Source organism: Oncorhynchus tshawytscha, linkage group LG28 (assembly GCF_018296145.1).
Source record: "Oncorhynchus tshawytscha isolate Ot180627B linkage group LG28, Otsh_v2.0, whole genome shotgun sequence".
In the NCBI taxonomy this organism is placed as follows: Eukaryota; Metazoa; Chordata; class Actinopteri; order Salmoniformes; family Salmonidae; genus Oncorhynchus; species Oncorhynchus tshawytscha.
The window spans coordinates 6,089,720-6,116,538 of record NC_056456.1 but is presented as its reverse complement, the minus strand read 5'-3'; the positions used below and the strand labels follow the sequence as shown (position 1 = coordinate 6,116,538).

The 26,819-nt window shown below is 42.4% G+C and overlaps 1 protein-coding gene across 3 annotated transcripts in view; it reads left to right on the top strand.

Moving 5' to 3' along the window:
- The first annotated feature begins 12,582 nt into the window (after nt 1-12,582).
- LOC112226560 (zinc finger E-box-binding homeobox 1) overlaps nt 12,583-26,819 on the top strand; it is a 116,136-nt gene continuing 101,899 nt past the window's right edge. For 2 of the 3 annotated variants that reach the window (XM_024390959.2, XM_024390958.2), the window contains exon 1: nt 12,583-12,912. In XM_024390959.2, coding sequence (XP_024246727.1) covers nt 12,855-12,912 — 58 coding nt within the window. In that variant the 5' untranslated portion in view covers nt 12,583-12,854. Of the gene's footprint in view, nt 12,913-13,917; nt 14,056-26,819 lie in introns of those variants that run through there. The other variant, XM_042307727.1, reaches the window with a different exon arrangement.

The window sequence follows — 26,819 nt, the reverse complement described above, 5'->3', positions numbered from 1 at the left end:
TCAAGTCTGCCAGGAGTTTGCCCAAATTTGCCGAATTGGTCAATTGATACATTTTCAAGTACATAACTATAGAGAACATAGAAAAGTGTTATGGTAATAAAACATTTAAGTTTACACACTCCCAGGAATCCCTTACATTATGGATCATTAGCTAAAACACTAACTTTCACACATCTAGATGGCCGGGCGGAGTGGGTGTGGAGCCAGAAACAGCAGTGGGGTAGAACCCAGTTCCTAAATTTTAACATAAAAATGGATTCTATCAAACAAAACTATGCTACATTTTATCTCTAGGACCCTCAGGATGACAAATCAGAGCAAGATTACTAAATTTAAGTACATAATTTACCTTCATAGGTGAATGTATCAAACCAGTTACCGTAATAAAAGTGTTTTATTGTTGTGCACTTTCCTCAAACAATAGCATGTTTTTTTTCCACTGAAATAGCTACTGTAAATTGGACACTCAGTTAGATTAACAAGAAGTTAAGTTTTCTGCCCATATAAGACATGTCTATCTCCCGGACAGTTGGCTGTTATATACAATGTCATTCTAGTCACATTAGCGCACGTTAGCAACAACCATCCCGGTTTAGGGACACCCATGAGTACTTTCAAAATATAACATTTCAAAAACGTTATGTAAATGTGCATTTTCATCAATATTTCATGAATTTGAACCCCTTTTAAATGGACATACATCCATAATTTCAAAGCTCATATAATCTTAAAGCCCATTCCATAGAGAACATTACAAAACTGGACCAAATGTTGTAACGTACTTTGAATAGATGGTGATTGGGTCAAAATAGGCATTTGGCAATTGGTAGGCTAGGTTCAATATACTTGCCTTTAACTTTCATTTCCCGAAAGTCAGACTGTTCCCACACGCCAACACATTTTTCTCAGCTTCAGAAGCATATTCATTCACCAAGGTTGGTGTGGTTATCCTTAGATAGATACTCCAGAGATAATTGTTGATATGTCAAATTTGTAAGCTAGATTTTTGTCATATCATATCCAGCCATAAAATAATGGAAAATATGTCACAACTGGTGTAACTATATGTGTCATGACAGTGTTATGACCATATTATGACTGGTTGTGACATATTATGACTCTGGGTGTCAAGTAAAGTGTTACCCAAATGTCTTCAATTCTTTTTTTGAAAATTAAACCAAAATATTTAGGCAGACTCCATCAAGTGTCCAGAAACTGATTAACAGTACATCTCACCTAATTTGCATATTTTATACAATATTTCAGAAAAGAGTCAATTGATAGAAGTTCTGAAATCACATCGAGTTAAATACCTCAAGTTCAATTGACTCGGTCTCAGCACATGCACCTAACACAGCCAAGCCAACCAACACTGACGATGTTTGTTGTCTTCAGTTGTTGTGCATATTTCATAGACAGTATAACTTTTATTTCCTCTATGAGCAGGGAGAGAGCCCAGTTTGGTTCCTCTGGTGCCCACATAAAGTCTGTCCCCCAAACGGCACCCTTTTCCCTATATAGTGTAAAACTTTTGGCGAGTGCCCTAGTCAAAAGTAGTGCACTATATAAGGAATAGTGTGCCATTTTGGATGCAATTGTATGATTAATCCTCCTTCCCAGACAAACAGCAGCATCATGGCTCCCAACCAGTTTAATGTCACTGCAGTCAATTGGCCTTGTGACACATGCATATTACTTCAAGGGTGGAATCCTATTTCAAGTCGTATTGTATTTATTTCGACATTTAAAATACTATGTGCCTCTGCTACCCCGCTGTGCAGAACACAGGCAGAGAAGAGAGGGCCTGCTGAGGAAACATTAATTACAGTATATACCATGCTATTCTTTTGAACTTTTATTTATGCAGGGGAGACAAATTGAGACCAGGGTCTCATTTTCAATGGTTCCCTTAGGACATATATAAAACTACAAGATACAAGATACAATAATAAGTACATTACATTAGAACATCACAAACATCCCAGCCATCATAAACAAGTAATTCAAGTCAATCTTAACTTCTGATGTTCAAGGAATGTATTTATCATTCTATTAAAACAAGCAAGCTATGTGTGAGAAGAAATACGTCTTGTGTTGCTGACATGAGAATTGCAACTGTATTGCAGAATTCCACCACTGTAGCCGTATGCATGCACATGGAATTTACTTGCATACATGAGTGTTAGGTTATGACAGCATGCAAAACAAGCTGTGTGTGTGTGTGTGTGTGTGTGTGTGTGTGTGTGTGTGTGTGTGTGTGTGTGTGTGTGTGTGTGTGTGTGTGTGTGTGTGTGTGTGTGTGTGTGCGTGTGCGTGTGCGTGTGCGTGTGCGTGTGCGTGTGTGTGCGTGTGCGTGTGCGTGTGCGTGTGTGTGCGTGTGTGCGCGCGTGTGTGTGTGTGCATGCGTGCGTACAGTTCCTATGTATTGATTTAGGTCAGATCTCCATGTCTTCTGTGGGTTCAGTAGAACTGAATGTAAATGTCTGTCTGCTCATCCACATCTCACCCTCATACGACCTCACTTCACCTCAGTGATGAACTCACTCATGTCCTGATTCCCACTGTACGATAGGATAGAGTGCAGAGCCAGTCTGCCCCAAATGGCATCCTATTCCCTATATAGTCCACTACTACTACTACCTACGGCCCTGGTCAAAAGTAGAGCACTGGGGTGCCATTTTAGGATGCAGCCCCAGAGTTCTCCTGTTGTCTGCACATTGGCTGATTAAGCTCTCTGGAAACATGAGTCATTTTATTTGACATTAATCGAGATGAAAGTCAAAGTCAATGTGCGTTGACTGGGAATTGCTCATATCTTGCTTTCCTTTACGGACACCCACAGTCAGTCAGGAATGCTCAGTCTAACACAGTAGAGCATTACTCCTACTCACGTATTAAAACACGTGTCTAATGCTTAAATCATAACTCATGACTGATGTATACTGAACAAAAATATAATTGCAACATATAAAGTATTGGTCCCATGTTTCATGAGCTGAAATTAAAGATCCCAGAAATGTTTAAAATGCACAAAAAGACGATTTCTCTCAAATTTTGCGCACACATTTGTTTACATCCCTGTTAGTGAGCATTTTCTCCTTTGCCAAGATAATCCATCCACCTGACAGGTCTGGCATATCAAGAAGCTGACTAAACAGCATGATCATTACACAGGTACACCTTGTGCGGGGGGACAATAAAGGTCCACTCTAAAATGTGCAGTTTTGTCACAAAACACAAAGCCACAGATGTCTCAAGTTTTGAGGGAGCGTGCAATTGGCATGCTGTCTGCAGGAATGTCCACCAGAGCTGTTAACAGAGAATTTAATTTTAATTTCTCTACCGTAAGCGCCCTCCAACGTCGTTTTGGATAATTTGGCAGTAATAATTCGGTGTCCTTACCAGGGTCTGGACCTGACTGTAGTTTGGCGTCGTAACTGACTTCAGTGGGCAAATGCTCAACTTCAATGGCCACTGGCATGCTGGAGAAGTGTGCTCTTCATGGATGAATCCTGGTTTCAACTGTACCAGGCAGATGGCAGGCATGGCATTACGTGGGTGAGCGGTTTTCTGATATCTACGTTGTGAATAGAGTGCCCCATGTGGTGGCGGTGGGGTTATGGTATGGGCAGGCATAAGCTACGGACAATGAACACTGCATTTTATTGATGGCAATTTGAATGCACAGACATACTGTGACGAGATCCTGAGGCCCATTTCCGTGCCATTAATCTGCCAAAATCACCTCATTTTCCCACATGATAATACGTGGCTACATGTTGCAAGGATCTGTACACAGTTGTCCCAGTACACAAATGTCCCAGTTGTTCCATGGCCTGCATACTCACCAGACATGTCACCCATTTGATCATGTTTGGGATGCTCTGGATCAACGTGTATATCAGCGTGTTCCAGTTCCCACCAAAATATCCAGCAACTTTGCACAGCCATTGAAGAGGAGTGGGACAACATTCCACAGGCCAACATCAACAGAAATGTTTCCTAAATTTTTGGGGGACAAGGCAATTTTTTGGTCGTGTGAGCAGAAACTTGAACGTTGTGAGAATTTTGTGCATCTTCTGTAGCACGTTTACAGTGAACACTGAGGCTGTACCTTTATAGTTTTACACAGTAGCTAATAGGCTATTGTGGCTATTTGAGCATAATATAGGCCTACTGTCACACCCTGATATGTTTCACCTGTCTTTGTGCATGTCTCCACCCCCTCCAGGTATTGCCCATTTTCCTCTGTTCTCTGTTTGTCTGTTGCAAGTTTGTTTTGTTCGTCAAGCCTACCAGCGGTTTTCCCCTTGTGCCTGTCTGTTTCTAGTTCCTGTTTTCTAGTATTCCCGGATTTGACCAGTCTGCCTGCCCCGACCCTGAGACTGCCTGCCGTTCTGTACCTTTTGGACTCTGATCTGGATTACCGACCTCTGCCTGCCCTTGACCTGTCGTTTTGCCTACCCTCTGTTCCAGTAATAAAAGTGTGTTACTTCGACACTGCATCTGGGTCTTCTGTAAAATGTGATACCTAACAACAAAACCAATGGAGCAAATCCCATGAAAATAGCTTTTCATGATATTACCTTTATTTAACTAGGCAAGTCAGTTAAGAACAAATTCTTATTTCCAATGACAGCCTAGGAATAGTGGGTTAACTGCCTGTTCAGGGGCAGAATGACAGATTTGTACCTTGACAGCTCGGGGGTTTGAACTTGCACCTTTCCGTTACTAGTCCAACGCTCTAACCACTAGGCTATCCTGCAGCCCCATATAGCCTACAGTTGCCTATATGTGGTGTTCAATGCAGGCCTACACTGCATGAGACTTAAAAAAAAGTTTTTACATTATGAAGGGCTTGACATCAATTAATTCGTTTTTTACTTGGTCTGTAACACATACATGACTTTAAATTGCATTGTATTGTGTTGTATGATGCAACAACAACAAAAAAACACTTTACAAAATAAAGTGTAGTATTATTATTAACATACAGAGAATTAGACAATGCAGGCTAACCCTCTAGCCTGTCTCAAAATACAACACTGCCCCTTTAATTAAGACATAAGCTTTTTACTTGGCTGTTTTTCAAAGACAGCTTGAAATGTAGCCTACACGTTTTGTGCTCTTGTAGGAAGCAGTAACTCCCCATTGCTGACCTATACTTATCTATAACTGGGCTAATAACTCGCTAACTAGCAAAGAATGTCAACAAATGTGTACACGCGACTCTGCGCTCTGATCTGAAAAGCGCATTCACTTGCAGTGATTAAAAGACTGCTCGTGGGCTACCCCCACCAATAGAATTCTACTTCCTTACGCTCTGGCTCTGCCTACAACAAAATCACAGACTCAATGTTGCAAAGTTAGATTTGTTTTGGTTTGTTGCATTGAAAGGGGGCTGATTTCATGTTTATTCGATTACAGAAAAATATTTGCTCTATATAGTGCAAACCAATGGGGCGAATTTAGTGAAGTTCAATCTCTTGCATCTCTGCACAGCATGGCATTTGTTCTGCGCGGCAGTCCTGGAGGAGCACGCGCGGTTTAGAAGGAACATTGATCAACAGCCTGACCAACTCTATGCGAAGGAGTTTTGTCACGCTCCATGAGTCAAATGGTCTTCACACCAGATATTGACTGGTTATCTTATACAACCCTGCCTTTTACGGTATCTGTGACCAACAGATGGGGCCCAGAAGTCTAAGGCACTGCATCTCAGTGCTAGAGGCGTCACTACAGAACCTGGTCCGATTCCAGGCTGTATCACAACCGGCCGTAATTGGGAGTCCCATATGGCGGTGCACAATTGGCCCAGCGTTGTCCGGGTTACGGCCATCATTGTAAATAAGAATTTGTTCTTAACTGACTTTCCTAATTAAATAAAGGTTAAATATATATATTTTTTAAAATCTGTATTCCCAGTCATGTGAAATCCATAGATTGAGGCCTAGATTAGATTTCCTTATATGAACTTTAATGGCATTGTTAAGTATGAATATATATCAATGACGACTTCACAGCGACACTTGTCATACAAATCCTTCAGTTAAAGATACAACTTTCTGGGCGACGAGACCAAATTCACATAGAAATGTGAGTTATAGATCTTTCATTCTCATTAAAAGCAAGTCTAAGAAGCGGTAGATGTGCACATTTCTATGCTTCCCGTTCTGAAGTTTAGTTTTTACGTCTTTTACTTTCGGTTTTATACACCAGCTTCAAAAAGCTGAAAAAACAATATTTTGGGTTATGGAAAATATATTTCATAGCGGTTAGATTGTACAATGATACCCTACACAATGACTGCTTGTTTTAATTGGCAAACTATTTAGCAACCAGGAAATGGCAGAGTGATTTTTAAACACAGAAGATGTCATACAGTATATTTAAATGGTCTTTACTTTTATCTCTATTTTAATGTTTAAAAAATATATTTCACCTTTATTTAACCAGGTAGGCCAGTTAAGAACAAGTTCTCATTTACAACGAGACCTGGCCAAGATAAAGCAAAGCAGTGAGACAAAAACAACAACACAGAGTTTCACATGGAATAAACAAACGTACAGTCAATAACACAATAGAAAAAAAGTCTATATACAGTGTGTGCAAATGGCGTGAGGAGGTAAGGCAATAAATATACCATAGTAGTGAAGTAATTACAATTTAGCAAATTAACAGTGGAGTGATAGATGTGCAGATGATGATGTGCAAGTAGAAATACTGGTGTGCAAAAGAGAAAAAAAGTAAATAAAAACAATATGGGGATGAGGTGGGTAGATTGGATGGGCTATTTACAGATGGGCTGTGTACAGATAGCTGATGTTTAAAGTTAGTGAGGGAGATATAAGTCTCCAACTTCAGCGATTTTTGCAATTCATCCTAGTCAATTGGCAGCAGAGAACTGGAAGGAAAGGCGACCAAAGGAGGTGTTGGCTTTGGGGATGACCAGTGAGATATACCTGCTGGAGAGCGTGCTACGGGTGGGTGTTGTTATCGTGATCAGTGAGCTGAAATAAAGGCGCAGCTTTGCCTAGCAAAGACTTATAGATGACCAAGAGCCAGTGGGTCTGGCGACGAATATGTAGTCTGCCAGCAGACGAGAGCATGTAGGTCTCAGTGGTGGGTGGTATATGGGGCATTGGTGACAAAACGGATGGCACTGTGATAGACTACATCCAATTTGCTGAGTAGAGTGTTGGAGGCTATTTTGTCAATTACATCGCAGAAGTCGAGGATCGGTAGGATAGTCAGTTTTACGAGGGTATGTTTGGCAGCATGAGTGAAGGAGGCTTTGTTGCAAAATAGGAAGCTGATTCTAGATTTAATTTTGGATTGGAGATGTTTAATATGAGTCTGGAAGGAGAGTTTCCAGTCTAGCCAGACACCTAGGTATTTGTAGTTGTCCACATATTCTAAGTCAGAACCGTCCAGAGTAGTCATACTATTCGGGCAGGCAGGTGCGGGCAGCGATGTGTTGAAAAGCATGCATTTAGTTTTACTAGCGTTTAAGAGCAGTTGGAGGCCACGGAAGGAGTGTTGTATGGCATTGAAGCTCGTTTGTAGGTTTGTTAGCACAGTGTACAAAGAAAGGCCAGATGTGTACAGAATGGTGTCGTCTGCGTAGAGGTGGATCAGGGAATCACCAGCAGCAAGAGCGACATCATTGATGTATACAGAGAAAAGGGTAGGCCCGAGATATTAACCCTGTGGCACCCCCATAGAGATTGTCAGAGGTCAACAGGTCCTCCGATTTGACACACTGAACTCTATCTGAGATGTAGTTGGTGAACCAGGTGAGGCAGTCATTTGAGAAACCAAGGCTATTGAATCTGCCGATAAGAAAGCGGTGATTGACAGAGTCGAAAGCCTTGGCCAGGTCGATGAAGACGGCTGCACAGTACTGTCTTTTATTGATGGCGGTTATGATATCGTTTAATACCTTGAGCGTGGCTGAAGTGTACCCGTGACCAGCTTGGAAACCGGATTGCACAGCGGAGTAGGTACGGAAATGGTCAGTGTTCTGTTTATTAACTTGGCTTTCAAAGACTTTAGAAAGGCAGGGCAGGATGGATATAGGTCTGTAACAGTTTGGGTCTAGGGTGTCACCCCCTTTGAAGAGGGGGATGACCGCGGCAGCTTTCCAATCTTCAGGGATCTCGGACAATACGAAAGAGAGGTTGAACAGACTGGTAATAGGGGTTGCAACATTGGTGGCGGATAATTTTAGAAAGAAAGGGTCCAGATTGTCTAGCCCAGCTGATTTGTATGGGTCCAAGTTTTGCAGCTCTTTCAGAACATCTGGTATCGGATTTGGGTGAAGGAGAAGCTAGGGAGGCTTGGGCAAGTAGCTTGCGGGGGGTGCGGAGCTGTTGGCTGGGATTGGGGTAGCCGGGAAGAAAGCATGGCCAGTCGTAGAGAAATGCTTATTGAAATTCTCGATTATCGTGGATTTATCGGTGGTGACAGTGTTTCCTGGCCTCAGTACAGTGGGCAGATCGGAGGAGGTGCTCTTATTCTCCATGGACTTTACAGTGTCCCAAAACATTTTGGAGTTAGAGCTACAGGATGCACATTTCTGTTTGAAAAAGCTAGCCTCTGACTGCGTGTATTGGTTTGACTTCCCTGAAAAGTTGCATATCGCGGGGACTATTCGATGCGAATGTAGAACGCCACAGGATCTCTCTGAAGTATGTCTGTAAAGGCCGCACTAGGACATCCTTCCAATTGATCCTTAATGGCTGGTCATTAGGGGTGATAAGGGTAGGCAACAACTTATCTGCCATGCTGATCCTCAACACGGGGGCCCCTTAGGGGAGCGTGATTAGTCCCCTTCTGTACTCCCTGTTCACCCACGACTGCATGGCCAAGCACGACTCCAACACCATCATTAAGTTTTCTGACGACACAACATTGTCCTGATCACCAACAATGATGAGACAGCCTATAGGGAGGAGGTCAGAGACCTGGCAGTGTGGTGCCAGGACAACAACCCCTCCCTCAATGTGAGCAAGACAAAGGAGCTGATTGTGGACTACAGGAAAAGGATGGCCAACACGCCCCCATTCTCATTGACAGGCTTTATTGGAGTGGGTCGAGAGTTCCTTGGTGTCCACATCACCAACAAACTATAATAGTCGAAACACACCAAGACAGTCGTGAAGAGGGCACGACAATGCCTTTTCTCCCTAAGGAGACTGAAAGATTTGGCATGGGTCCCCAAATCATCAAAAAGTTAGACAGCTGCACCATCGACAGCATCCTGACCGGTTGCATCACCACCTGGTATGGCAACTGCTCGGCATCTGACCGTAAGGCGCTACAGAGGGTAGTGTGTACGGCCCAGTACATCACTGGGGCCAAGCTTCCTGCCACCCAGGACCTACACCACAGTTCAAACGTTTGGGGTCACTTAGAAATGTCCTTGTTTTTGAAAGAAAAGCTCATTTTTTGTCCATTAAAATAACTTCAAATTGATCAGAAATACAGTGTAGACATTGTTAATGTTGTAAATGACTATTTTAGCTGGAAACGGCAGATTTTTAATGGCATATCCACATACGCGTACAGAGGCCCATTATCAGCAACCATCACTCCTGTGTTCCAATGGCACGTTGTGTTATCTAATCCAAGTTTATAATTTTAAAAGGCTAATTGATCATTAGAAAACCCTTTTGCAATTATGTCAGCACAGCTGAAAACTGTTGTCCTGATTAAAGAAGCAATAAAACAGGCCTTCTTTAGACTAGTTGAGTATCTGGAGCATCAGCATTTGTGGGTTCAATTACAGGGTCAAAATGGCCAGAAACAAATAACTTTCTACTGAAACTCGTCAGTCTATTCTTGTTCTGAGAAGTGAAGGCTATTCCATGCGAGCAATTGCCAAGAAATTGAAGATCTGGTACAACGCTGTGTACTACTCCCTTCACAGAACAGTTCAAACTGGCCCTAACCAAAATAGAAAGAGCAGTGAGTGGGAGGCCCCTGTGCACAGCTGAGCAAGAGGAGAGATACATTAGAGTGTCTAGTTTGAGAAACAGATGCCTCACAAGTCCTCAACTGGCAGCTTCATTAAATAGTAACCGCAAACACCAGTCTCAATGTCAACAGTGAAGAGGCGACTCTGGGATGCTGGCCTTCTAGGCAGAGTTGCAAAGAAAAAGCCATATCTCAGACTGGCCAAAAAAAAGTAAAGATTAATATGGGCAAAAGAATACTGACACTGCCTATGGACTGGACCATGCACTATCACTAGGGTCGTTCACAGACCTTTCAGGGGGCAGGCACTCAAAATTTTGAAAGGGCACCCCTCCCCCGTAAACAAAATAATATCATTGTACATGCTAGTTAGCTAGCTTGATTTATTTTACTGATTGTTATTTACCTCGTGTTTCTGCCTCTCTCTGCTGCGTGTATCAGCCAACTAGACTGAATATTGATAATGATGATGTAAGCTAAATGATGTGTTATCAAGTGTTAATCCAATGTTATGCTGCTGTGGCGGTACTGTTGATAGTCAAACTAGATAGCCAGCTACACACACTTGACTGATGACCACATCTCTCAAGCCATGAATGTTTGGATACCGAACCCCTGCAATCTCCATATGGGGCAGACTGGGAATAAGGTACAGAGAGAGACCCAGGAGCGCTGTTGTAGCTCTACGTGAGTACAGGAGGACCAGGCTTGACAGATGTGCTCTGATTTAGACAACAGCTCCCTGCTCATTCAATGCTATTTTCCTGCCCTTGTAGTTCAGATTACAGCCAAATTGTGTTATAATATTAAATATTTTGGGTGATGTAATCTAGCACCTGCCAGTTAAACCTGGGTTACATTCAATACTTATTTGATTGGTTGAACATAAACAAATGTTTTCATGCAATAAGATACCTCCAGAGATTGTTCCCTGGTGGTGGGTGTGGTAAAGCCTCATGGGGGAGACTGGTGAGTTGTTTGTTGCTGTCATCAGGGGCTGGGAATTGACTTCATCATGACCTGTGAACTAGAAATGTTGTTACACCCTCTATAAAGACAATATATATTTTAATTTACTAGAATCTTTAAAGGAGCACTCCGCAGTTGCTACATCAATTGTTTAACATATACATTAATTATATGTACGCATTGATTCTTGAAGAATGTAACTTATAAATGCCTCATGAGCTTAGTTCAACTGGTGTACCCCATCAGAACCCAAAATATAAGCTTGTTTTACTCCAATGTTTGTAAACAAAGTAAATGTAAATATCCATTAGCTGTCTATGAATTGGAGAGTGGTTACATTTCTCCAGCCCAATCTCTCAGCTTTTTACTCAAACAGGGGCGGGGAAAGCTTTGTTATGGTTTTAACTGCTAATTGCTGCTTTAAAACAGATTTGCTAAAAATGAAAAATAAGACAAAACTTGAATTATGTCATCAAACTGTGTTCAGTACTGTGAAAAATGAAAACTTAGATCCATGCCAAAAATTGGAAGTGAAGATGGATATAGAATGCATAAGAGCTGAAATAGAATGTAACAATGTGTAAAATGTCTATTTCATGTACTGTACTGGAACAGTCGAGCTGAATTTGAAAGGAAAGGCATGGAACATATACAGCACCTGGCAAGTCCAGGTTCAGTCCGAAAACTGACCTCAGGTACAAGAATAGCTTGATGGGTCTGCAGTCTGGAAGCTGCTCTTGTGACCTGTAACGACCTGTCATTGAGCTTATGGCTGCTTGTCCCTTTTGAGGAAAGGAGTGTAGCCTTACCGTGTACTCTTGTTTGAGTACACGATCGCTGCATCGGACTGTGTCTCTTGTTGCCTCTTATCTTTCCTCTCTCAGGTGGGTCATCTGAAGAATGTATGTCTAAATCTGAATTTGCTCTTAATTGACTTGTCTGGTTAAATAATGGTAAAATACGTTTTAAAAACTCTATCTATCTGGGTTAGGCTTATGCAAGACGTGATACAGTGATAGCAGTCTAAATCTGGACAGATGAAGAGAGAGAGAGAAAATGTATGTCTATAAAGCCAGGAATCCTGCATACGTCATAACTAAACAAAATATTAGAATATTATTTTATATTCATAATAATCATTGTGTTATTATCTTTATTATAATCAGGATATCATACTTTTCATAATTGTTGTTTTCAATTTCATCTTGATCATAATAATGTATAAATAGTGCATTTGTTGCCATCAAACGTGTTGCTAAACTGTGTGTGTGTGTGTGTGTGCGTGTGTTTGTGTGTGTGTGTGTTAAAATCTCTTATAGAATAGCCCATTTGAAACGTAGTCGTGCGCCAGCAACAGTCTGGCATTTAAGGGGTTAATGCTCTGTCACGTGAACTGTTCCCTGTCGCTTGAAGTATTTTCCTTTCCAAAATAATAGTTTATAATTGTAGCAGCCTAATGATGGACTGTCTGTTACCTGTCAAAATGTTATCTGTTATCAAAACACATTACCATGTTCTTATTTTGACCATGCATCTTATATTTTCGGCAACAGGAGCAAACGATCAAGAGTTCGGCGAAAGCAAAAGCTCGGGGTGGACTCTATGTGCTGCCAGTAGGGAGTTGGGCCATGTGCTGGGGTGTTAGCAGTGGGGAAACACTCTTTTCACGCCACTTCGATAGTGACTTCTTCGTAGCAGGTTAGAATTTACGCTGCAGGTTAGGAGAACGAATTTAGCATGTTAGGAAACTGGAGAAGGTGATATCGTAAAGCAGAAAGTGTCGTAAACCAGGTGCAGAGGAGGGAGGGAGGGAGGTGGAGTGGAGAGAGGAGTGGGGTACGGGGGGAGGCGGCGAGAGAGGAGGTGACTCGCCCCGGCAGGCATTATTCAGACAGAGCGAAAGGATCATGGCGGATGGCCCCAGGTGTAAGCGCAGAAAACAGGCGAACCCGAAGAGGAATAACGGTAAGCCAAAACTCCGTAAACCGACGGGAAACGATTAAGTGAGATGGACTACGTACTTTTGGGTTCATTCAACAGTGTTCGCCGACTTTGGGACTTTTCTGACCCACGTTTTAGGGAGTTGAAGTGCTGGAAAGTAGTACGTATATTCAAATGTGGTGTGCACCGTTATACCTGGCTCGCTTCTCTCCGCCTAGCGCAGCAGCGCTGCCCGAGCGTACCGTTATACGCACCTATCATCCCGTAAATTTGAGTGAGAGACTGATTTTGTTCCTCGATCCAATTTTCTTTTACGGTCACTTGTCGCCTTGTTTTTATAAGAGACAAGATGCGATGTGTTATATTTGTAAACAGAAATCCTTTCGTTTGCTACGCTTTTGCTCAACAAAAACTTCTAAGCTAACAGGCTAGCAGCTTGCTAACTTGCTGTCCCAGACATTCAGTTCAGTTAAACTCAGCCACCTGTAATTTTACTGAAAAATTACGAGATAATGGTAATAGCTAGTCTGTCGTGTTTTGCTACAGGTAGCAGAGTTATTTGAATGCATAGTATATTCTTCCATTTGACTTTGTAGACTCACTAGTTTCATGTCATTCTGGACTTGCATTAGGCCTATAGTAATAGATAAATAAAATACATTTAATCGGGCTTGTGTTGTGACTTGGGCAGCAACCCCTTCTATTATCTGCATGCAACACTGTTTGATGCATTGTTGTCGAGGGGTTTTCTAAGGAAGGAGATCTGTCTTGTACAACGTATTTTGTCGTATTAGTCCACTTTTGTTCATTTCGATTTGAATACATCACACTCGGGCTTCTCGTGGTCTCCTTTTTAGGTAGCATAACTTTGTTTTGGTCTTAACCGATCCGTTTTACTTTACATTTTAGTCCTCAAATGTCGCTTCTTGAATAGCTTGATGTTGATTTTAATTTGTGGAAGAGAAGCTGATATATTGCCTAGGCTAGTACTTACCTGTTATGCTGGGTGGTGTAAGCAATGCATGAAAGAAATGGGCGTCACACAGCCCATAGCCTTCCTATGTGTGTGAGCAACTGCTGCAGTCTATATAAGGAATCGAGTTATGCAGCAGCAACAGCGCAGCCTGGACATTCTGTCTAACGACCCAAACTTCACGTGAATGAAAGGTAACAGAACATAATACACTGCACGAATTTGTTTATTTATTGAATAATTCAATTGCTACATGAGCATAAACAGGCTAATGATACTCAGTTTGCTAAATTAACAACATTATACCTACAATAGCATACAACGGCAATTGATCTTTTCGATGTAGCCTAATCATTCACTTGATTTGATGAAGTTTGTCAGCAAATGATTGTAGCTTGGATTCCACTTTAGATTTGATCAGAAAAGAGTAGCTCCCTCTCATTGGAGGGTATCTTACCTGTGTTCTACCTATCCTCCTCTCTTTCACTCTACCTACCGGCCAATCAAATATTATAGGTAGTACCGTTATTCGAGTAGTGAGATGAGGGCTGGAAACAGGAAAGCACCTTTTCCTGTGGCCGCTGACGACACAAGATGTGACACAGAGCTGAGCGCCGTGCCGCCCAGGCAGCGTCCGTGCGCAGGCAGGAGCCATCAACATGTTCACCTGAACAGTGAAAACGGGGCTCGCAAATGTCCTCCTATAAAACCCTACCTGCGGCATTTATCTGTACGCTATTATTGGCACAGATTGGGGGAAATATTTGTTTATTTTAAACCTATCTTCATTCTAGAGCAGACGAGGGAAAAGACTCCAATATACGCTGCAGAAAATGGCAACTTGTGCAGGTAGAAAAACATTATGGTTGTTTAGTTTATCCGTGCATATCGGCGTCAGTAGATTCTTGGTTTCTCATTGTTGGTTTTGTTCTCGCGGGATTTTTCACTCATAAACATGCATGATGATGTCCAATTTGTTGATGTTTGATTATGATGGTTTTTGTTCCGTTCTTTTTCTTTTTGTCGAAACAAGTGATGTATAATCTACTCTAGTGTAGCCTACCGCCCTGTGTGTGTCACCGTGCAGGCAAGGGAAGAATAGGTTGTGAAGGAAAAGGAAAGCAGTACACAAGGTGGTTGCGAATGACTCCGTTATTTCCTGTAATAGATAGCAATATTGTGAAACAGACAGCACACACATAAATGTTTTCCATCTATTGTTTTCAATTATATCGTTATGCAATTTCCGAGTGGGTCGATGGAATGGAATGGCGGTGTGTACCGTTACTGCAATGAAGGCGGGGCTGCTGCTTTTAATGTTATGAGACGGCCAGGTATGCAAGGTGATGCAACACCTATAAAGGTGCCTCGAACTATGTCGTTTCTATATTACTGTGTCATTTTTATTGTTTTAATATATATCCGGTCTGTTCGATCACGTATAATTTATGATAGCAAGGCATGCTTAGTGTTATTCTATAACGGGCAACGGTCATTTTGACGGTTGACCGCGGGCCATAGGGTTGAGGTGCAAGTCTTCATGTTGTTGTTTTTTAGCCTACGCCTTATGTTTTAAACCCTTCAGTGTTATTTTTGTCATTCTGTCATTTTTTATTGTTTGAAAAATAAACATTGTCCCGCTTCATATTAATAATTTGCGTTAGGCCTACATTTTCAATTATTAATTACATATTTGACTGATGTGATATTCTTACGTTATTGATGCGTAATAATGGAAAATAAGTGTTCTTTCATGAAGCTCTCCCTCCCGGTAGCAAATCAAAAGATGTTAGAGCAGGCAGGGTGTCACGTGGTGTCACTCCCCCGTACACGGGGGGTTGTTTTCATTACCTTGATGCTGTTTCTTCTCGGGTAGTTGAATCTTGTAGTTAAGCTGCTATTTCCATCTTGTAGCCAATTATGGTATCATAGTCTACTTCAGATTTTGGGACTTATTCTACCAGCTGTTGGAGAGACTAGTATGCAAGCACATTGGTGTGTATGTGTGGTGTGTGAGCAAGACCTCCTGCTAAGGTACAGTTTATAAGAACCAAGGCTGCTCAGTGCACTGCCTTGACGGGTGAAGGTTTGGGATGCATCCCAAATGGTGTCCCAAATGACACCTTATTACGTATATAGTGCACTATGTAGGGATATGGTGCCATTTGAGACTCAGTCCTGATATGATGCCCCATGCAGCTGTAAAAATCAGGGCGTCAGGTTCAGAAACTGGCAGCAAGGAGGACGGTGTGTGTGTGTCCTGGCTGGGTTAAACAGGTGCTGGCCATCCCTAAGCATGGTGCTTTTGTCACGCCTCTCTGCCGAGGCTGTAATTTTAACACTACAATTTGGGAATAGAGGAATGTGGGCCCGTGTTAACATACTTCACAGTATAAACACAGCCTTCTCAGCACTGGCCCTGTAGCAGCTTAGGATTTCACTTAGACTCACTGTCTATGTCCCAAATGGCACCATAGTATTCCCTATATAGTGCACTGCTTTTGACCAGGGCCAATAGGGTTCTGGTGAAAAGTACTCTATTGAATAGGGAATAAGGGTGCCATTTGGGACTAATTGCACCTGATTAAAGACGAGCTAAATCCACGTGTAAAGTCACACCCTCAATGACTGCCTAGATGTTACAAATTGCTTCTGATAGTGGTGTCTAGATATAAATGATTTAACAGTGTGTTTTGAGTATTTAAATTAAAGCCATTCTGCTTTGACTTTGATGTAGCTGCAACTGGCATGGCTAAATCTAAATGGGCCTAGTTGATTATAAAAGGGGCCAATTCACACTTTCAATGGCAGTGATTTGCCACAGTATCCCTAACAGTGTTGATTGACCTGTGACCGGAGACATCAAATTTCACTTTCCCCTTATCCTAGACCCTGAGGGTGTGTGTGTATATATAGGATGTGTGTATGTATGTATGTGTGCTTGTGTATGTGTCCCTTTAATGAAATTGTGCTGAGGAATAACAAACCCCACCTCTCTACTTTTATGGTAAAGGGGAGGTGAATCTAGACTGGGGGAGGGTCTGCTGTGGCTAATGTGTGTGTGTGTGTTTGTGTATGTGTGTGTTTAGGAAGGTTGGAAATGTCTCCTTTCCCCTTGGCTTTGCGTGGCTCCTCTCGCTACTTTTATAGCCTCGCTACTGTATATAGCCTCTCTACTGTTATTTTTCACTGTCTTTTTACTGTTGTTTTATTTCTTCTTTACTTACCTACTGTTCACCTAATACCTTTTTTGCACTATTGGTTAGAGCCTGTAAGTAAGCATTTCACTGTAAGGTCTACTACACCTATTGTATTCGGTGCACGTGACAAATAAACTTTGATTTGATTTACATTTAATTTTTCATATTTTTTATTTCACCTTTATTTAACCAGGTAGGCCAGTTGAGAACAAGTTCTCATTTACAACTGCGACCTGGTCAAGATAAAGCACAGCAGTATGTTATGAAGAGTGATCAGATTAATTGCAAAGTCCCTCTTTGCCATGCAAATCAACTGAATCCCCCAAAAACATTTCCACTGCATTTCAGCCCTGCCACAAAAGGACCTGCTGACATCATGTCAGTGATTCTCTCGTTAACACAGGTGTGAGTGTTGACGAGGACAAGGCTGGAGATCACTCTGTCATGCTGATTGAGTTCGAATAACAGACTGGAAGCTTCAAAATGAGGGTGGTGCTTGGAATCATTGTTCTTCCTCTGTCATCCATGGTTACCTGCAGGGAAATACGTGCTGTCATCAGTGCTTTGCACAAAAAGTGCTTCACATGCAAGGATATTGCTGCCAGTAAGATTGCACCTAAATCAAATATTTATCGGATCATCAAGTAGAGAGGTTCAATTGTTGTGAAGAAGGCTTCAGGGCGCCCAAGAAAGTCCAGCAAGTGCCAGGACCTTCTCATAAAGTTGATTCAGCTGCGGGATCGGGGCACCACCAGTACAGAGCTTGATCAGGACTGGCTACAGGCAGGTGTAAGTGGATCTGCACGCACAGTCAGGCAAAGACTTTTGGAGGATATCCTGGTGTCAAGCAGGGCAGCAAAGAAGCCACTTCTCTCAAGGAAAAAGATCAGGGACAGACTGATATTCTGTTGGAAGCTATTTTGTAAATGACATCGCCGAAGTCAAGGAACGGTAGGATAGTCAGTTTTACGAGGGTATGTTTGGCAGCATGAGTGAAGGAGGCTTTGTTGCGAAATAGGAAGCCAATTCTAGATTTAATTTTGGATTGGAGATGCTTAATGTGAGTCTGGACGGAGAATTTACAGTCTAACCAGACACCTAGTATTTGTAGTTGTCTACAAGTCAGAACCGTCCAGAGTACTGATGCTAGATGGGCGGGCGGGTGCGGGCAGCGACCGGTTGAAGAGCATGCATTTAGTTTTACTAGCATTTAAGAGCAGTTGGAGGCCACGGAAGAAGTGTTGTAATGGCATTGAAACTCGTTTGGAGGTTTGTTAACACATTGTCCAAAGAAGGGCCAGATGTACACAGAATGGTCGTCTGCGTAGTGGTGGATCAGAGAATCACCAGCAGCAAGAGCGACATCATTGATATATACAGAGAAACGAGTCGGCCAGGGGAATTGAACCCTGTGGCACCGTCATAGAGACTGCCAGAGGTCCGGACAACAGGCACTCCGATTTGACACACTGAACTCTGTCTGAGAAGTAGTTGGTGAACCAAGCGAGGCAGTCATTTGAGAAACCAAGGCTAATGAGTCCGCCAATCAGAATGCGGTGATTGACAGAGTCGAAAGCCTTGGCCAGGTTGATGAAGACGTTTGCACAGTACTGTCTTTTATTGATGGTGGTTATGATATCGTTTAGGACCTTGAGTGTGGCTGAGGTACACCCGTGACCAGCTCAGAAACCAGATTGCATAGCGGCGAAGGTACGGTGGGATTCGAAATGGTCGGTGAATTTACATGAATTAATGTGTGGCAAGGCATAAAGGAAAACTCCATGCCAAAAAAACTATCCTTTGGTGTTTGTTTCATTAGCCCATTATTAATACTGTCCCAAAATGTTTTGCATGTCAGAAATCAAGTTTTCAAGGTATATAGCTTTCAAAATACCACATATGATGCAAAATGCATCATTCCGGCAATATTTCTGTATTTTGAAAGGTACCTATCTTGAAAACTTGATTGCTGACATGCAAAACATTTTGAGACTATACCAACAATGGACTAGTTTTTGGGTGGAGTTTTCCTTTAAGCACTTCTTCCTTATTGTGAGTATTTTGTGTTGAATTGAAATGATGTATCCACTAGCCAGATAACACTTAGATTATTACTGTCCAGCTTGTTTGTGAGAGATGGCTTAATTATTCAGATGAAATAGGCTAATATAGGCTATTATTGTGTATTAGGTTTACAGGAACATTTATATCCATGTTAACAATCCTAAATTCTCAAGTGATACAAAATACGGAACTGCAGTGTCATATTCATCAGTGCACACTGTAACAATATGTTCTGCAACAGAAAAACGAAAACAATGGTTCCTTATTGGACACGTTCAGATAGTAGTCCTTCCCTGTTTTGGTTTCCATTTAGTGAATTTGTATTATTATATGTTTTATTAACCTTTATTGAACTAGGCAAGTCAGTTAAAAACAGATTCTTATTTACAATGACAGCCTACCAGAAGGCAAAAGGTCTCATGTGGGGATGGGGGCTGTGATTATAAACATAGGCTAATTCTCAACCCTCTGAAAGAGATCTAATCCAGTTGTAGGCCTAGTTCTAATGTCCCGTCAGCTAGGCTGTGATCAATGTTTTTTGCTGTTACCAGAACAGTATAGGCCTAGGTAGGCTTTTTTATAATGTCAAACTATAGGCTTATCTTAATTTTGAGTTAGTACAGTTGGAATGATTTGAGAGTGGGTTGGACTGATTTCTTACAGACTTTCTTCCAGAGGCCACCACATCATTGTTTGAGAAACTTCAGTCCAGAAATAACATGTTTTTCTTCTCTCTCCCCCTCACACACTAGCTGTGGCTGCATGTAGCCTAGTGGTTAGAGTGTTGGGCCAGTAACTGAAAGGTTGCTAGATCAAATCCCTGAGCTGACAAGGTAAAAATCTGTCAATCTGCCCCCGAGCAAGGTAGTTAACCCAGTGTTCCTAGGCTGTCATTTGTAAATAAGAATTTGTTCTGAACTGAATAAAGGATTTTTAAAAACTAGCTTCATCCAGTCACCTGAATACCAGCAATAGCCTATAGGTGCGTTATTGGGTCTTGTGATGGCTTAGGCTAAGCTATTGTGTGCTGGATTTAGAGTGAAATAAGGCCCAAGAAGGCCCCTATGTCCAAAATGGCACTTTATTCCCTTTATAGTGGGAATATATTGGTCCCTAGTCAAAAGTAGTGCACAATATAGGGAATAGGGCGCCATTTTGGACGTGTCCCTAGTTACCTTTGTAATTGACTGGCCTCCCTCCTACCTTTAACCTCTCTGGGATCGTTCGGGATGCTAGCGTCCCACCTCGCCAACAGCCAGTGAAATTGCACGGCGACAAATTCAAAACAACAGAAATCTCATAATTAAAAATCTCCAACAATACAAGTATTTTACACCATTTTAAAGATACACTACACTCGTTAATCCAACCACAGTGTCCGATTTCAAAAAGGCTTTTCGGCGAAAGCAGAACATATCATTATGCTAGGTCAGCAATTAGTCACAAAGTATTCAGCCATTTTCCAACCAAAGAGAGGTGTCACAAAAAGCAGACATATAGATCAAATGAATCACTAACCTTTGATAATCTTCATCAGATGACACTCCCAGGACTCAATGTTATACAATACATGTATGTTTTGTTCGATCAAGTTCATATTTATATCCAAAAACCTCAGTTCAGAAATGCCTCCAAAACATCTGGAGAAATTGCAGAGCCACATCAAATAACATAAATACCCATCATAAACTTTGATGAAAGATGCATGTTTTACATAGAATTAAAGATAAACTTGTTCTTAATGCAACCGCTGTGTCAGATTTAAAAAAAGCTTTATGGCAAAAGCACAATATTCAATAATCTGAAAACAGCATTCAGCCACAAAAGCAAGCCATACAGTTACCCGCCAAATTGTGGAGGCAACAAAAGTCTTAAATAGCATTATAAATCTTCACTTACCTTTGCTGATCTTCGTTGGAATGCACTCCCAGGACTCCCTCTTCCACTAGAAATGTTTGTTTTGTTCGATTACGTCCATATTTATGTCCAAATACCTCTGTTTTGTTTGAGCGTTTAGTTCACTATTCCAAAGGCACAATGCGCGAGCGCAAAATCCAGACGAAAAGTCAAAAGAGTTCCATTACAGTTTGTAGAAACATGTCAAACGATGTTTACAATCAATTGTTAGGGTCTTTTTATAATAAATCTTCAATAATATTCCAATCGGACAATAGCATATTCATTACAGAGGAAAAAGAAGGAACGGCGTGCCCACATGACCGCGCAGTAAACAACTGATTGGCCTCAGCCTAGTCCACTTGTTGAAACAGCTCTTATTTGACACCCTTCCACAATAGAAGCCTCAAACAACTTTCTAAAGACTGTTGACATCTGCTGGAAGCCTTGGGAAGTGCAATCTGGCCCCATAGACACAGCATATTGGATAGGCAATCACTTAAATGAAACTACAAACCTTAGATTTCCCACTTCCTGGTTGGATTTGTCTCAGGGTTTTTTGCCTGCCATATGAGTTATGTTATACTCACAGACATAATTTAGAAACTTCAGAGTGTTTTCTATCCAATACTACTAATAATATGCATATATTAGCATCTGGGACAGAGTAGCAGGCAGTTTACTCTGGGAACCTTATTCACCCAAGCTACTCAATACTGCCCCCTGTAACCAAGAAGTTAAAGTGTGAGGCAGAAAAAAGAGTCCATTCACAGGCAATACTGAGAAGGGGGAACTCTCTTTCTTTCACACTCGGTTGGTGGGAAACTCTCTCCTTGTTTTCATCAGCTCATTTGCAAATCCTCCCATGCTCTTTCTTATGGAAGCCTCTGCAAAGAATACCGAGTTAGAGAGGCACTCCATTCCAGGAAGTTATGAAATCATTCGAAATCTCACTAGCTACGCCTAGGCTCTTAGCCCCTCTGGGCATTATGTCTTCCTGGTGGTGGTCATTGAAATACAGTAGTTTCTATTGTGATATCTGTCTTCACTAACAGGGTTCACTAACATTATCCAAAACCATAATACCAGTAATAAGGAGAGGCAAGGACTCAGTGTTAGAGTGGGATGGCTGGGGAGTTGACAGTACAGAGGAGCTGTGATGTAGCGTAATGAGGGTTCATTAGCTAGTGCTAACAGCAGCTATGGTGGTTTTGGTGCTGCTATCTGCTGAGTTATGAGCGGAGGGAGGGAAACTGCTGGAGGGAGGGAAACTGGTGAAGGGAGGGAAACTGGTGGAGGGAGGGATACTGGTGGAGGGAGGGAAACTGATGGAGGGAGGGAGACTGGTAGAGGGAGGGAGACTGGTAGAGGGAGGGAAACTGGTGGAGGGAGGGAAACTGGTGGAGGGAGGGAAACTGGTGGAGGGAGGGAGACTGGTAGAGGGAGGGAAACCGGTGGAGGGAGGGAAACCGGTGGAGGGAGGGAAACTGGTGGAGGGAGGGATACTGGTGGAGGGAGGGAAACTGGTGGAGGGAGGGTGACTGGTAGAGGGAGGGAGACTGGTAGAGGGAGGGAAACTGGTGGAGGGAGGGAAACTGGTGGAGGGAGGGATACTGGTGGAGGGAGGGAAACTGGTGGAGGGAGGGTGACTGGTAGAGGGAGGGAGACTGGTGGAGGGAGGGAAACTGGTGGAGGGAGGGAAACTGGTGGAGGGAGGGATGGTGGAGGGAGGTGGAGGGAGGGAAACTGGTGGAGGGAGGGAGACTGGTAGAGGGAGGGAAACTGGTGGAGGGAGGAGGAAACTGGTGGAGGGAGGGATACTGGTGGAGGAGGGAAACTGGTGGAGGGAGGGAGACTGGTAGAGGGATGGAGACTGGTAGAGGGAGGGAGACTGGTAGAGGGAGGGAAACTGGTGGAGGGAGGGAAACTGGTGGAGCGAGGGAAACTGGTGGAGGGAGGGAAACTGAAGGAGAGGGGGAGAGAGAGACAAAAGGAGAGTGAGAGAGGTGGGTGGGTGGAGGGAGAAAGACCTCCCAGCAGCAGGCACCTTTGCCTCAGCCCAGCCGCTTTCTGTTGTGTTCGAAATGGCACCCAATTCTCTACAGTGGCAAGAAAAAGTATGTGAACCCTTTGGAATTACCTGGATTTCTGCATAAATTGGTCATCAAATTTGATCTGATCTTCGTCTGTCATTACAATAGACAAACATAGTGCTTAAACTAATAACACACAAATTATTGTATTTTTCTTGCCTATATTGAATACATAATTTAAACATTCACAGTGTAGGTTGGAAAATGTATGTGAAAACCTAGGCTAATGACTTCTCCAAAAGCTAATTGGAGTCAGGAGTCAGCTAACCTGGAGTCCAATCAATGAGACAAGATTGGAGATGTTTATAGGGCTGCCATGCCCTATAAAGTACACTCACAAAATTTGAGTTTGCTATTCACAAGAAGCATTGCCTGATATGAACCATGCCTCAAACAAAAGAGATCTCAGAAGAACTAAGATTTAGAATTGTTGACTTGCATGAAGCTGAAAAGGGTTACAAAGGTATCTCTAAAAGCCTTGATGTTCATCAGTCCATGGTAAGACAAGTTGTCTATAAATGGAGAAAGCACTGTTGCTACTCTCCCTAGGAGTGGCCATCCTGCAAAGATGACTGCAAGAGCACAGTGCAGAAGGCTCAATGAGGTTAAGAAGAATCTTAGAGTGTCAGCTAAAGACTTGTGTCAGCTAACATCTCTGTTGACGTGTCTACGACACGTAAAACACTAAACAAGAAAGGTGTTCAAGGGAGGACACCACGGAAGAAGGCACTGCTGTCCAATAAAAACCTTGTTGCACGTCTGAAGTTTGCAAAAGTGCACCTGGATGTTCCACAGCGCTACCGGCAAAATATTCTGTGGACAGATGAATCTATAGTTGAGTTGTTTGGAAGGAACACACAACACTATGTGTGGAGAAAAAAAGGCACAGCACACCAACATCAAAACTTCATCCCAACTGTAAAGTATGGTGGAGTGAGCATCATGGTTTGGGGCTGATTTACTGCCTCAGGGCCTTGCTATCATCGACGGACGGAAAAATAAATTCCCAATTTATTAAGACATTTTGCAGGAGAATGTTAGGCTATTTGTCCACCAATTGAAACTCAACAGAAGTTGGGTGATGCAACAGGACAACGACCCAAAACACAGAAGTAAATCAACAACAGAATGGCTTCAACAGAAGAAAATACGCCTTCTGGAGTGGCCCAGTCAGAGTCCTGGCCTCAACCCGATTGAGATGCTGTGGCATGACCTCAAGAGAGCTGTTCACACCAGACATCCCAAGAATATTGCTGAACTGAAACAGTTTTGTAAAGAGGAATGGTCCAAAATTCCTCCTGACCGTTGTGCAGGTCTGATTCGCAACTACAGAAAACGTTTGGTTGACGTTATTGCTGCCAAAGGAGGGTCAACCAGTTATTAAATCCAAGTGTTCACATACTTTTTCCACCCTGTACTGTGAATGTTTACACAGTGTTTTCACAAGACATGAAAACGTGTAATTGTTTGTGTGTTATTAGTTTAAGCAGACTGTGTTTGTCTATTGTTGTGACGTAGATGAAGATCCGATCAAATTTTATGACCAATTAATGCAGAAATCCAGGTATTTCCAAAGGGTTCACATACTTTTTCTTGCCACTGTATATAGTGCACTGCTTTTGCATGGGCTCTGGTCAAAAGTAGTGCACTACATAGGGAATAGGGTGCCATTTGGGATGAAGTTCTTGTCTTTGAGGACATTAATCAGGGCCAGACAGGTGGGTGAGGGGTACTGTACTCTACAAAGAGGCCCCTGGGAGTGTGTGTGTGTGTGTGTGGGGGGTACGTTAGTATAAAGAACACTGGAAAGGTTTGTTGTTTTGGAGAAGATTGATGATCGAAAGACATGGCCTAATATGGGTTTATGTTGCAGGGTGTGTGTGCCGAGTATATTATATGTGTGTGTGCACGTGCAATTGTGAGTGTGTGTCTGCTCGGTGCAGTGTGTGCGCTTGTGTGTGTACATGTGTGGTATTGAATTGGAGGTTATGTCAGCTAAATGTCCTTTTCAGAGGGGATGTGAGCAGAGGGTGTGTCAGGGGAGGCTATGATGATGGTGGATGTGTATGTGTGTGTGTCAGCGGAGGCTGTGTTGATGGTGGATGTGTATGTGTGTGTGTCAGCGGAGGCTATGATGATGGTGGATGTGTATGTGTGTGTGTCAGCGGAGGCTGTGTTGATGGTGGATGTGTATGTGTGTGTGTCAGCGGAGGCTATGATGATGGTGGATGTGTATGTGTGTGTGTCAGCGGAGGCTGTGTTGATGGTGGATGTGTATGTGTGTGTGTCAGCGGAGGCTATGATGATGGTGGATGTGTATGTGTGTGTGTCAGCGGAGGCTATGTTGATGAGGCTGTTAGGAGAAAGCTGTATGTCTACTGTGTGTGTCGTCTTTGTCTGAAAGAAACCCACTATGGGTTAACAGTGGGCTAATGCATTAAACATCTTGACTCACTTAGGTGATTGGGTCTGGGTACAGAGTTTCCCCCTATATATCTGTCTCTCTCAGTCTCCACACAATATTTACCTCCCCTCAGAGTTGTCCTCTGTCATTGTGGTTGTTGTTTTTGTTGTTGTTTTGGTTTACCTTCTTGCTGAGTGGATAAGATCTGGAACACTTGCTCTCTTTCCTGTATCCTGGAAAATACCATACGCTCCCTAGTTCCTGAAGTATATGTGCACCCCAAAAGCCAATCTATTTCCTATGTAGTGTACTATTCTTTACTAGGGCGCCATTTGCGATGTATCCAATGTTTTCCAGTTTACCCTGAGCTCACTCACAGTCTAATTTCACAGTCAAGGGCCGAAAAATGGCCAAAGACTCTAGCCACCGAAGCCATAGAATGTTCACTCTGCTACCGTCCGGCAAACGGTTCCAGAGCATCGGCTCTCGGACCAACAGGCTCCGAGACAGCTTCTACCCCCAAGCCATAAGACTGCTAAATAGTCAGTAAAGGGTACCCAAACTATCTGCACTGATTCTATCTTGAACTGACCCCACACACACTTGCTAGACTATATATACAAACCATAGACACACTCACTCACACACAAACTACATTGACACTCCCTCACAAAACCACCAAACATTCATATACACTACATACACACATACATAACACACCCACACAGACCGACACAACATAAACACACATACATACACATTAAATGCATACACACTTTTACACTCATCATTTGCTGCTGCTGCTCTGTTCTTTATTTTACTCGTATTATTATCTATCCTGATGCCTAGTCACTTTACCCTGCCTTCATGTACATATCTACCTCTAATACCTTATTATTATCTATCCTGATGCCTAGTCACTTTACCCTGCCATCTTGTACATATCTACCTCACATACCTTATTATTATCTATCCTGATGCCTAGTCACTTTACCCTGTATTCATGTACATATCTACCTCACATACCTTATTATTATCTATCCTTATGCCTAGTCACTTTACCCTGCCATCTTGTACATATCTACCTCACATACCTTATTATTATCTATCCTGATGCCTAGTCACTTTACCCTGCCTTCATGTACATATCTACCTCACATACCTTATTATTATCTATCCTGATGCCTAGTCACTTTACCCTGCCATCTTGTACATATCTACCTCACATACCTTATTATTATCTATCCTGATGCCTAGTCACTTTACCCTGCCTTCATGTACATATCTACCTCACATACCTT